The sequence below is a fragment of the Rana temporaria genome, chromosome 1 (assembly GCF_905171775.1).
Source record: "Rana temporaria chromosome 1, aRanTem1.1, whole genome shotgun sequence".
NCBI classification, from domain to species: domain Eukaryota; kingdom Metazoa; phylum Chordata; class Amphibia; order Anura; family Ranidae; genus Rana; species Rana temporaria.
In genome coordinates, this window is record NC_053489.1 from 584,531,678 (window position 1) to 584,544,832 (window position 13,155).

The following is a 13,155-nucleotide window of genomic DNA, read 5'->3' on the forward strand; positions in this document are numbered from 1 at the left end:
ATTACGTCCAGCCCCATTCACGGACGACTTACACAAACAACGTAAAATTTTCAAATTTCGACGCGGGAACGACGGCCATACTTAACATTGGCTACGCCACCTAGGGGGCAGGTTTATCTTTACGCAGCGTATCTCTTTTACGGAAACGGCGTATCTTTACTGCGACGGGCAAGCGTACGTTCGTGAATCGGCGTATCTAGTCATTTACATATTCTACGCCGAAATCAACGGAAGCGCCACCTAGCGGCCAGCTAAAAAATTACACCCTAAGATACAACGGCGCAGACCGTCGTATCTTAGCTAGGTTTAAGTGTATCTCAGTTTGAGCATACAGTTAAACTTAAGACGGGCTTAGATTCCGAGTTACGTCGGCGTATCTAGTGATACGCCGGCGTAACTCTTTGTGAATCCGGCCCTTAGTTTTTAGGAAAAAAATATATTTTAGTAGCTATGCAGAACTATTTGCTAGCAGATGTATTGGTAAAATCTACCACAATTAGATATAAACATACCTGGGATAAAAACGATATTTTTTATGTGCCATTAACACTATCACTACTAGGAGGACATACCCTTACAGTTCAACTTCATCCAAGATTAATCAGATCTTGGTAGAGTGGGACAGGATTTGAATTCCATGGCCTTTTCTGTTGTTGTGGGATCATTCTACAAACTTCATATCACGTGTGACAGAAGGGGGTTGTCCTTGCAGCCCAGCTACTGTTCCAAATGGCTTGAGGCCTCTATGTTTTCCTATGGCGATTTCACCGATGGAGCAGGACACACACAACTTGTCAAATGTTCACTCTAAAGGATGAAGCTATAGAAAACCTGTTAATTGTGCGAACAGAAGAGTGGAATGGAAAGGAATTAATGTGTAGGTCCTGCAATTTTTTCTTTTTGTTTCTTTTGGATAGGGTAGGGGAGGATTATGGTTGGTTTTTCCTTCTATCCAGGGCTCTTTAGCGATTCTTGTTCACTTACTGTCAACCCTTTTACCACTCAAAAGTTAAAGCCCAAGTGAATACATTTCTGGTGCATCAAAACAAAAGGTGTTTAGTATCTTACATTTATTTTCTAAAGCAGACACAGTCTGATCAGAAATAAACTGTCTACTGCTAGCATATTACAGAGAAGCCCCCCCCCCCCCGATCTCTGGAAGCAGTGATCTCTCTGCAGAGGTCCAACACACCCCCTACTGAGTCAGACTTATAGCTCTGCAGTCCTCAAAGCTTGTGTCCATCTTGATTGGAAAGCTTTGGCTCTGACTTAGCAGGGGTCGTGCTGACCCTCTGCAATGAGACCACTGCTTACAATCAGAGAGAGGCTTTTCTACTTTTATTTAAAAAAAATAAACTAGAAGACTTTATACACATTTTGTTCTAATGTACCCAAATTTGGCTAAGCTAAAATTTTAATTTGGGTTGAAAGAAAAAATAGACTATATTACCAAAAGTATTGGTACACCTGCCTTTACACGCACATGAACTTTAATGGAATCCCAGTCTAATGCCTCGTACACACGACCGTTTTTTCCGATGAGAAAACTGCAATTTTTTAGATTGGTTGGGAAAACTGGTCTTGTGTATGCCCCATAGCAGTTTTCCCGATGTGAACTGCTCACAAAAAAATTAGAACCTGCTCTATTTTTTCCGATCGTTCTGGTAAAACTAGCGTTTGTAATGGAGATAGCACATTCGTCACGCTGTAACGGACTGAAAAGCACAAGGCTGAAAAGCGCGAATCGTCTCTCACCAAACTTTTACTAACAGGAAGATCAGCAAAAGCAGCCCAAAGGGCTGAATGGAACATCCCCTTTATAGTGCCGTCGTACGTGTTGCGTCACTGCGCTGTGGTCGAGCGGTTTTTAGACTGAACGTGTGTATGCAAGGCAGGCTTGAGAGGAATCACAGGCAGGGATGGACTGGCCATTGGGACTACAGGGAGTTTCCCGGTGGGCCGATGGCTCAGTGGGCCGGCTTCAGTGACAGCGGACTGCCGCCCCTCTCCGCTCCTCTGTCTCTCCCTCCCCGCAGCGCTCACCTGGGGGGAACAAAGAAGCAGGGGGGACGACAGAAGAGCATGGGGGGAGGGGACAGACAGCTGACTCAACAGCTATGGCCTGGGAGTTTCTCACTTCTGCCTAATTGTATGTCTGGGCGCCATGGGAGAGACCTCTCAAATTGGGCCAGTCTGGATGAAGTCCAGGGCCAAATTTCTGTCCCAGTCCAGCCCTGATCACAGGTACAGGTCATTAGTCTGTAGGATTCGATATTGAGTTGGCCCACCCTTTGCAGCTATAACAGCTTGAACTCTTCTGGGAAGGCTGTCCACAAGATTTAGACCCCTTTCACACAGAAGCGTTTTTACAGCGTTTTAAAAATAGCGCTTTTAAAACGCTCATAAAATGCTCTCCATGCATATCAATGGACCCTTTCACACTGAGTCCTGCAAGCAGCATCTTTGGAGCAGCTTTTGGGTGCTGAAAAAAACGCTCCAAAAACGCCCCTCTCCATTGAAATGAATTGAAAGCGCTGTAAAAACACCTTACCCTTTCACACTGAGGCACTGCAAAACCCTCTAAAACGTTAGGATCTTAGCGGTGCTTTACCAGCACATTGGGATTGCAGATGAGGCTTCGCTTGAATAACGCTGGAATAACACTCGAAAAACGCTCGAATAATGCTCGAATAACGCTCAAAAAACGCTAAAAAAACGCTCAAATAACGCTTGAAAAATGCCCCAGTGTGAAAGGGGCCTTAAGAGTCTGTCTATGGGAATGCTTGTGCACTGGTGCGCAGTCATGTTGGAACAGGAAGGGGCTATCCCCAAACTGTTCCCACAAAGTTGGGAGCATGAAATTGTCCAAAATGTCTTGGCATGCTGACGCCTTAAAAATTCCCTACACTGGGACTAAGGGGCCAAGCCCAAGTCCTGAAAAACAACCCCACACCGTAATCTCCCCTCCACCAAATGATTTAGACCAGTGTACAAAGCAAGGTCCATAAAGATATGGATGAGCGAGTTTTGGGTGGAGGAACTTGACTGGCCTGCACAGAGTCTTCCCCTCAACCCAACTGAACATCTTTGGAATAAATTGGAGCGAAGACTGTGAGCCAGACCTTCTCATCCACATCAGTGCCTGACCTTACAAATGCGTTTCTGGAAGAATGGTCAAACATTCCCAAAGACACACTCCTAAACCTTGCGGACAGCCTTCCCAGAAGAGTTGAAGCTGGTATAGCTGCAAAGGATGAGCCAACTCAATATTGAGCCCTATGGACTAAGACTGGGATACCACTAAAGTTCATGTGCGTGTAAAGGCAGGCGTCCCAATACTTTTGGTAATATAGTGTAGATCTCTATATAAAGCTAACAGGGATTATAGCTTTCCTTACTTTACTAAATAAAAGCATTTTTACTTCAGTCAATCCTGCTGTTATAGACTTTTCCCTTACTTTCTGTCTGGTGAAACTATTGTCACTGGGGCAGTAATTGAGGGGAAATCTCTAACTGAGCCCTGGGTAGCAGTAAAAATCCAACAAGGGTTCAAATCCCCCAATACATAAACACACTGGGCCGGATTCAGATACGTTGCAGTATCTGTCGGCACGTCGTAACGTATCTCAGATACGGTACGCCGCCGTAACTTGGGGCGCAAGTTCCGTATGCAGAAAGAACTTGCGCCCTTAGTTACGGCGCCGTAACGTATGTGTGTCGGCGTAAGCCCGCCTAATTCAAATGGGGATGATGTGGGCGTGTTTTATGTAAATTCACTGTGACCCCACGTATTTGACGTATTTTAGGAACGGCGCATGCGCCGTTCGTAAAAAAATCCCAGTGCGCATGCTCGAAATTACGCCGCAAGTCGTCATTGCTTTAGACGTGAACGTAACTTACGTACAGCCCTATTCGCGACAACTTACGCAAACAACGTAAAATTTTCAAAACTCGACGCGGGAACGACGTCCATACTTAACATTGGCTACGCCTCATATAGCAGGGGTAACTTTACACCGAAAAAAGGCTAACGTAAACTACGTAAAAAAATGCGCCGGCCGCACGTACGTTTCTGAATCGGCGTATCTACCTAATTAGCATATTCATCGCGTAACTATACGGAAGCGCCACCTAGTGGCCAGCGTAAATATGCAGCCTAAGACACTTACGCCGAGCGGATCTTAGGGAAATCTATGCGTAACTGATTCTCTGAATCAGTCGCATAGTTACGACCACGCACACTCATAATACGATGGTGTATCCGGAGATACGCCGTTGTATCTCCTTTCTGAATCTGGCCCAGTCTCTTATCCAAAAATATATATTTTTTTTTTCTGAACATACATTATAAACATTACCCCAGCTGACCCAACACAAAGAAATCTGTTTTGTGGAAATGTATCATTCAATCATTTTGGGTTCCTTATTTAGTAAGCACCAGAAAAAAAACTCTCTTTAATAACATTACCATTATAACTACGGAATGGCTGTGAAAAAAATCATGTAAACATGAAGCAAATTATGAGTACAGTTTCTTTCATCTTGTTTTAAGGAATTCACTGTGATCTTTCTCTGTTTGCAGGCAGGGAAGATCCATTTTGGCTACATGTACACCATGAGTATATTTGGTTGCCTGGGAATTCATGCTTTATTAAACCTGATGAGTTTCACAGGTGTCTCACACGGATGTGTTGCCAGTGTCCTGGGTTACTGCCTTCTGCCTATGGTAATACTGTCTTGCTTTGCCATCATACTTTCTCTCCAGTAAGTACCTAGAGCCTTAAAAAATGTTGTTTTCTTGTGGATATATTTTATAAGGTGAATGGCTGATTTAATTAATTAGCATAATGTATTTTAATGGAAAGTACAAAACATTTAAGAGGAACTGCAGTCTTCTCACATAATTTGTAATAAAAACATATTTACCATTCTGAAGCTTCCCTCCAACCACTTTGCATATTATTTTATATATACTGTGATTCTGTACTTGCCAAATATGCTGCAGAAATCTCCCTCCACTGAGTCTGGCTGTAACCATTATAACTGTGGGCAGCGGAAGCTGCTGCCTGTTCACTTCCTGGATTTACACAAACACACACCTTCAACTCTGCAGCTCTCATTGGCCCTCTTTTGACTCATTCCCCCTCCCTTCCTGGCAAACTCTCACGAGAGTGAGAGACAGAGCTGTGCATGATGTCATAAACCTAGCCTAATGATCAGACAAGAAACAGAAAGTGGGCTGTATAAGGTATTTGTTGGCAGAAAAAAAAAAATACTATCCAAAGTTAAAACAACAAGGGCAGAAGATTTAATAGAGGGAACATTGAAAAAATGACTAAAGGCCCGCTTTAACCACTTCCATACCGGGCCTATTCTGGCACTTCTCTCCTACATGCAAAAATCATAATTGTTTTGCTAGAAAATTACTCAGAACCCCCAAACACTATATATGTTTTTTAGCAGCCCCCCCCCCCCCCATGGAATAAAGTGGCAACTTTTTATCTCGCACGGTATTTGCGCAATAGTTTTTCAAATGCCTTTTTTGGGGAAAAAAATGGTTTCATGAATTAAAAAAAAAAAAAAAAACAGTAAAGTTAACCCAATTTTTTTGTATAATGTGAAAGATTATGTTACGCCAAGTAAATAAATACCTAACATGTCATGATTTAAAATTGCGCACACTCATGGAATGGTGCCAAACTTCAGTACTTAAAAATCTCCATAGGCAACGCTTAATTTTTTTTACAGGTTACCAGTTTAGAGTTACAGAGTAGGTCTAGTGCTAGAATGGTTGCTGGCGCTCTAACGCACGTGGCGACACCTCACGTGTGGTTTGAACGGTGTTAACATATGTGGGCGGGACTTGCGTGTGTGTTTGCTTCTGGGTGCGAGCTACTGGGGACAGGAGCGTTTTAAATAATTTATTTTTATTTTTATTTTTTTATTTTACTTAAGACCCCACATCTCTCCTTTAGGCTGGAAAGCATGAGATCTTGAAAAACAATTCACCAATCTCATGCCGACAGCCACGATTGCGGCTTTGTTTACTTCCGGTACCCGAGCATGACATCATAACATCGCGCTCAGGCCTCCGACGGCCATAGAGATGACTGGGGACCATCTGGTCTCCAGTCATCTCTATGCTACCCATCCAATGCCGGCGGATCGTTTCTCCAGGTTCCCCATGGCACGGAAGAGCCCGGAGAAGCACCGGAATGGTGGCGGGAGGGTGGACGTCCCCTCCCGTCACCTGTAAGAACAATCAAGCGGCGGAACTGCCGCTATGATCATTCTTTTGGTGCAGAAAACAGTGATATCTGAATGATGCCTGTAGCTGCAGGCATCATTCAGATATCCCCACTGAAAGTCCAGGACGTCATATGATGTCCTTGGGCGGGAAGTGATTAAGTAGATAAAACTGTAGATTGCTGACACAGATAACATCAAGGCCTAGGGGAGTTATCATGAAACTATATTACTGGTGTCTCCTTTTGTCCTGTTTGGTCAGAACTCACATACACCAGAGATTCCACAACACTTGCAGGGCCTGCTGCTAAAAGCCAACCAGAGTCTAAAGCCTGGTACACGCGATTGGATTTTTTGCGGACACAGCGTAGGACTTTTGTCCAAAGGGCGTTGGCCATGAACTTGTCTTGCATACAAACAGCAAAAAATTTCTGGCCAACAAACACAAAACTATGTGGTTTTTCAGTTCTTTAGCGCCACCCTTTGGGCAACTTCTGCTAATGTTGTGTTATGGTTAGCATTGCTTCTGAGCATGCGTGTTTGTACTTTGGATTTTTTTCCGAAGGTCTTCTGTACAAACGATCAGATAATCCGACAACACACATTTGTTGTCAGAAAAATTTAAAGCATGCTATCCAACATTTGTTGGTAGAAAATCTGACAACAATTGTCCAATGGAGCATACAAACATTTGGATTTTCCGACAACAGCCTGTCATCACACAATTCCCGTTGGAAAATCCAATCGTGTGTACGGGCCTTTAGAGTAAAACAAAAGCTCTTCCTGAATTGCAGCTGTCTTTAGAAAGAAAAATAATAGCATCATGCTTCCCTGGTGAATAAAGCTGGCCTGGAGTGACACTTCTATTCTAGAATTGCAGGAGGAAGCAGGGACAAAACTCTTGTGGACTTGAGCCGGAAGCCCTGTACACACGGGTCAGAATCTCGTCAGGAAAAAAAACGTTTTTCGTGATGAGATTCTTATCAAGAATCTCTTGCCGTCCGAGTGTACAGACACTCCATTCAAAAGAACCGTGGTTCTTTTGAATGGCAAGAATGCAGTGACGTTATTGCATACGACGAACACGCGCTTGTCACATTCTATGCCGTTGCCGCCATCTTGCTGCACCCTACCTATGCCTATGAAGCTTCCGCGCATGCTTCAAAGTCATTTCGACCATGTGCTGGTTTCCACAGCGACAGGTAAGTATACACACTGTCGGGTTTCTCGGCAGGAAAAAGTTTTCCTGCCGAGAATCCCGACGAGAAAATAGAGAACATGTTCTCTATTTTTCTCGTCGAGATTTTAGGCAGTTTTCTTGATGAAAAACCTGAAAGCCTCGTACACACGCACGGTATACTCGGCAAGAAAGCTCTGCCACCAGTTTTCTTGCTGGTTCTTGCCGAGTAAACCGAGCGTGTGTACGAGGCTTCAGACTGCACTCTCCTAGAGATATATAAAGTCAGCAAGTGATTATAACTGTTATTGAAATATCAATTTGGAAAGGTATTACCCTTTAAAGTGGATGTAAACCCACTCTCATCCTTTCTAAACTACTGCCATAGTGCTGATATATAAGGATATAGATGCCTCCTGCATGTATCCTTACCTGTCAAATGTCTCCACTCTGTTTGTTATAAGAACTGAAAAACTGCAGATTCTGTGGGTGGATCTGTTGTCTGGAGCTCGGTGGGTGGAGTCGTGATGTCAGTAGACTGCCCCGCCCACCTCTACACTCCCCTTGTCAACATGCATTTTGTCCTATGTATTTCTTACACTAAATTCTGCTATGATCAGTAACATCCAGTCAAAATCCAGAAAAGTAACCACATGACTTCAGAAAAGGAGTGGGGGTGGGAATTAAAAAATAATGCCTGTCTCAGGCTAGTGCATTAAATATGTAAATAACCTGTCACTCACAGCAAGGGGGCCTAACGGCACCATGTTTTTTTTTTTGTTAGTCTGTTTTATCTCACTGAACAAAAAAGAGGATTGCTCAGAACTGTATTAACTCTGTGTGGTAAAAAAAAGACTGGGCACAGATGATAGGAAATCTTTTAGGCCTTGTACACAGGGTCGGTCAAAACTGATGAAAACGGACGGAAGGTCAGTTTCGTCGGTCCAAACCGATCGTGTGTGGGCCCCATCGGTCAGTTATCCTTCGGTCAAAAATTTTGGAACTTGCTTTAAAATTGAACCGATGGACGCCTAACCGATAGGTCAAAACCGATGGTTAGTATGCAAAAGCATTGGTTAAAAACCCGCGCATGCTCAGAATCAAGTCGACGCATGCTTGGAAGCATTGAACTTCATTTTTCTCTGCATGTCGTTGTGTTTTACGTCACCTCGTTGGACTCGATCGTTTTTTTAACTGATGGTGTGTAGGCACATTAGACCATCAGTCAGCTTCATCGGTTAACCGATGAGAACGGTCCGACTGTGTGTATGCGGCCTTACTGTACATTGTGACATCAAATTTTTTTTTTTTCAATTTGGGTTTACATCCACTTTAACCTTTCTCTTTTCTAATGTGTATTATAATGTCCCTCAGAACAATTTCCAATGATGGGCATAAGTTATTAAATATCCTTCTTTGAGAGTCACCAGCCAACAATTTGCAAGGCTGATGTCTCAACAACAGTTGCAATCGACATTGACTCAATATTTTAACTGTCAGATTCAATGACAGAATAAAAAACAAAAGAATTAAATGAATTTTTTTTTTTTACATTTTTGTCAGTCTATAACAAAAACCAATGGGCCAGATTCAGGTACATCTGTGGCGGCGTAACGTATCGCATTTACGTTACACCGCCGCAAGTTTTACGGGCAAGTGCTTGATTCACAAAGCACTTGCCTGTAAAGTTGCGGCGGCGTAGCGTAAATCCCTCCGGCGCAAGCCCGCCTAATTCGAATGATCCGGGTAGGGGGCATGGATCATTTAAATTAGGCACGTTCCCGCACCGAACGTACTGCGCATGCTCCGTTTTGAAATTTCCCGCCGTGCTTTGCGCGAAATGACATCGCACTGACGTCATTTTTTTAACGTCGACGTGAGTTACGTCCTTTCCTATTCACGGACGACTTACACACACAAATTTTTGTTTTTTAAATTCGACGCTGGAACGACGGCCATACTTTAACATGGCAAGTCTAAATATAGGCCACAAAATAGCAGGTTTAACTATACGCCGGGAAAAGCAGACTAGAGACGACGTAAGAGAATGTGACGGCCGCGCATACCTTCGTGGATCGCCGGAAAAAGCTAATTAGCATACCCGACGCGGAAAACGACGCAAACTCCACCCAGCGGGCGCCGAAGTATTGCACCTACGATCCGAATGCGTACGAAGCCGCACGCCTGTCGGATCGAAGCCAAAAGCCGTCGTATCTTGGTTTAAAAGTACCAATGAAATTTGAAAGTACGCCGGTATATCAGTAGATACGCCGGCGTACTTGTACTGTGAATCTGGCCCAATGTTTTTATTAAAGCGGTTCTCCACCCTAAAGTGGAGTCCCGCTGTTCGGAACCCGCCCCCCCTCCGGTGTCACATTTGACACCTTTCAGGGGGGAGGGGGGTGCAGATACCTGTCTAAAGACAGGTATTTGCACCCACTTCCGGCCACACGCTACGGGCGAAAGACGGGTTTTTCTGACTTCCCGTCTGTCGCCCGTTGTGTGCTGGGAACACTCGTCTCCCAGCACACAGCGTGTGAGCCAATCGGCGGGGGCAGCGCGACTCGTGCATGCGCCGTGGGGAACCGGGCAGTGAAGCCGCAGCGCTTCACTTCCTGGTTCCCTCAGCGTGGATGGCGGGGGGAGCAGCAGAGAGACGAGCGATCGCTCGTGCTCTGCTGCGATCAGCGCTGGACTCCAGGACAGGTAAGTGTCCTAATATTAAAAGTCAGCAGCTGCAGTATTTGTAGCTGCTGGCTTTTAATATTTTTTCCCCATGGCACATCCGCTTTAAATGTACCAAGTAAAAACTATTAAATTATTTAGGTATGTAGATTTATCATAGAGTTATTGATGCTGTTATATTTGGCAAGGGAATATAGGCATCAATAACTTCTGGTCACAAAACGGTTAAGAAGACTTACACAATTGATTATTGAAAAAGTCTGTGAACTCTCTAGAGTTACATAGATTTCTGGAAGAAAGGTTTCTAAAATGAGATATGACCTTTTAGGTTTTCAACGCTTTTGGGATCTGTCTGATATATATTTTTTTCTGAGGGAGTAATAAGAGGAAACTAGTAGGGCAGGTCTTATCGTTATCATCACACTGCACGCTGGTGCTCTGCTGATTAATGAGGCAGAATTTGCTGTACTTGCGTAATACATCTTTTAATGTTAGTTTCTCCTTAATAGTATACATTTTGGATTATTATTATTATTATTATTATTATTATTATTATACAGGATTTATATAGTGCCAACAGTTTGCGCAGCACTTTACAACGTAGAGGGGGAACAGTACAATTATAATACAGTTCAATATAGAAGCGACAGGAGGGCTCTGCTCATTGAGTTTACAATCTAAAGGGAATAAAAATTAAAATAAAAATGTTATAAAAATGTAATTACACTTTGGAGTCTTTTGCTTTTGTTTTGAATGGCAACATTGCTGAGTTGGAAATATCACAGCAACACATTCTAAGATATGGGGTTGCTTTTCCTGAATTGGTGCCATGGAGGTGTTGATTTAGGCTGGGTTCACACTACTTTCATCCTACTTTGCTCTGTGTTCAATGTTTCCCTATGAGAGCGCCTTGTAGCGTCCTACACAAGTCGGTCCGACTTTGAAAATGCTCCCTGTACTACTTTTGGTCCTACATTGATCCTACTTCAGGCCCATTGAATATCATTGAAGTCGGACCAAAGTAGTATCCTGTTCATGAAAGTAGGATGGATGTAGGACCAATGTAGGATAAATGTAGGACCAATGCAGCGGAGAAAAGTAGGATGAAAGTAGTGTAGTAGTGTGAACCCAGCCTTAACGTGAATCTCCCCCCGAACAGACATCCCACCCCTTTTCACCTCCTCTACATGAATAGCACTGTCTTTTTTTTGTTTAGTGAATCTTGGCCCCCTCCATATGCTCATTGCATACAGTACTCATAGCCCTTCATTCATAAAGGAGAGGGGGCGTGCCTAGCGCTGTGGCATCGGAAGGCACGCTGAACCTAGAAGGGGGGCTTCTTGATGACATTACAAGCAACATTGTGGAGTGGGATAGAGCAGTGGTAGTGGACAAGAGGATGTCAGCGGGACAATGCTGGATCCTCTGGAGGGATGAGTATCTGAACTGTGCACAATGCTAGTAAGCAGGGGTAAAAAAAAGGGGGGAAAGGCAAAGATCCACTTTAGGAAATATATTGTGATTATTAACAAGAGTAGTTAATTTTTGAGGTGGATCTGTAATTGACGTGAAATTTTTTTCACATGTCGGTAAAAACACATGCAAAGAAACCAAAACAAATAAGTTTGATCAGTCAGTCAGTCAGTTCAGTCAGTGTCAGCGGTGGAGTAGGGCGCTTCGGACCTTCCGCATACGAGCCTGCTTCCACCCAGACCTGGCAGTCAGAGGCTAGGCAGCTGCTAGGCTAGACGCTCCTTGAAACAGCTCCCTGGAACCAGGAAACAGCACCTCGCTCTCCACAAGGACTCCTCTTTACCTCCGCAGGTAAGACCCTGCCTCTCAGGGCCCGACATCCTGGGGATCCACGGACGGCCGTCCTTATCAGGGCAGCCGTCACTCTGACCCCACACTGCGGCTCTCTATACAATCTCTCGCCGGCATCATCGCCCGCACGGCCACCCGCTCTTGTGGTGATCCCAAGTCACCCCCCCTGGGTGTATTTCCGGCGTTTTTTGGTGCTTTTTCACCCCCGCGCCAGCCTGCTCCTTCTCGCGGCCGCCGCACCTTAGGAAAGTCCGCGGCTTCAGCCGCGGCCTACCGGCGCGCCGTTCATCTCTCTCTTTATTAACTTCCTAAGCATAGATTGCTCTAGTTTTTCAACCACCACACCCCCAGAGGCCCCCTGTTCAGCAACTTCATCGGTAAATATTATTTTTACCAAGCTGACAGCCCCCCCCAGCCCGGGTCCTGTACTTTGCCTGGCGGCCAGTATTTTGGTTCACCCCAGCAGCAGTGACACCCAGCATCCCCCCCCCCTTTTTCCCCTCCATAGCCGTCAGTCTTTTGATCCAGGGTTTTGAGCCGATCGCCTTCAGGGATCAGGAAGGAATTTTTTTCCCTGCCGCAGCACATTGGCCAGCTTGCCTAGGGTTTTTTTGCCTTCCTCTGGACCAAAAAAAAACCTAAACTCCCCTTGAGCTAGGATTCTCTAATCCTCTCTCACCTTACGCCCGCACTCCAGCCCTCGGTGACTGGCAACAATGGTTAAGTTGCGATACTCTGCAGAAACCATTTGGGGTCTGAGACAATTCGCAACTACAATACCTGCCGCCACCACAATAGCCTTAAAATCAGATCAACTTTTGAGGTTCGATCATCGATCGATCATCAAAAATTTCAATCATTCAATACAGCTCAGGCACATATCTTGTGCTTTGCTTAACACTAGATCAGCAGTTAAACACCGATCAGAAATCCATGATTTCTTACTACAAAACGATCTAGACTGCCTCTTTATTACGGAAAGTTGGCTGTCGGACGATTGCAACACCATTCTTGGAGAATTGGTGCCAGCAAACTATCGTATCTTAACGGAAAATAGAATAGGGCAAAGGGGAGGAGGCCTGGCGGTGATTCATAAGTCGCATATTGCAATCACTAAACCGGTCCTTCAAAATCCTCTACCTTTTATGGAAACCCTTACGCTTCAACTTCAAGCTCATTCTCAGGAGACCGTTCACATTCTCCTCTGCTATAGGCCCCCTGGG

At 44.5% G+C, this 13,155-nt stretch overlaps 1 protein-coding gene across 4 annotated transcripts in view; it reads left to right on the forward strand.

Moving 5' to 3' along the window:
- YIPF7 (Yip1 domain family member 7) overlaps positions 1-13,155 on the forward strand; it is a 77,033-nt gene that overhangs the window by 36,872 nt on the left and 27,006 nt on the right. For 2 of the 4 annotated variants that reach the window (XM_040335003.1, XM_040335005.1), the window contains exon 5: positions 4,583-4,764. The exons of 1 other annotated variant lie outside the window; for it this stretch is intronic. In XM_040335003.1, coding sequence (XP_040190937.1) covers positions 4,583-4,764 — 182 coding nt within the window. Of the gene's footprint in view, positions 1-4,582; positions 4,765-13,155 lie in introns of those variants that run through there. One more of the 4 variants, XM_040335007.1, reaches the window with a different exon arrangement.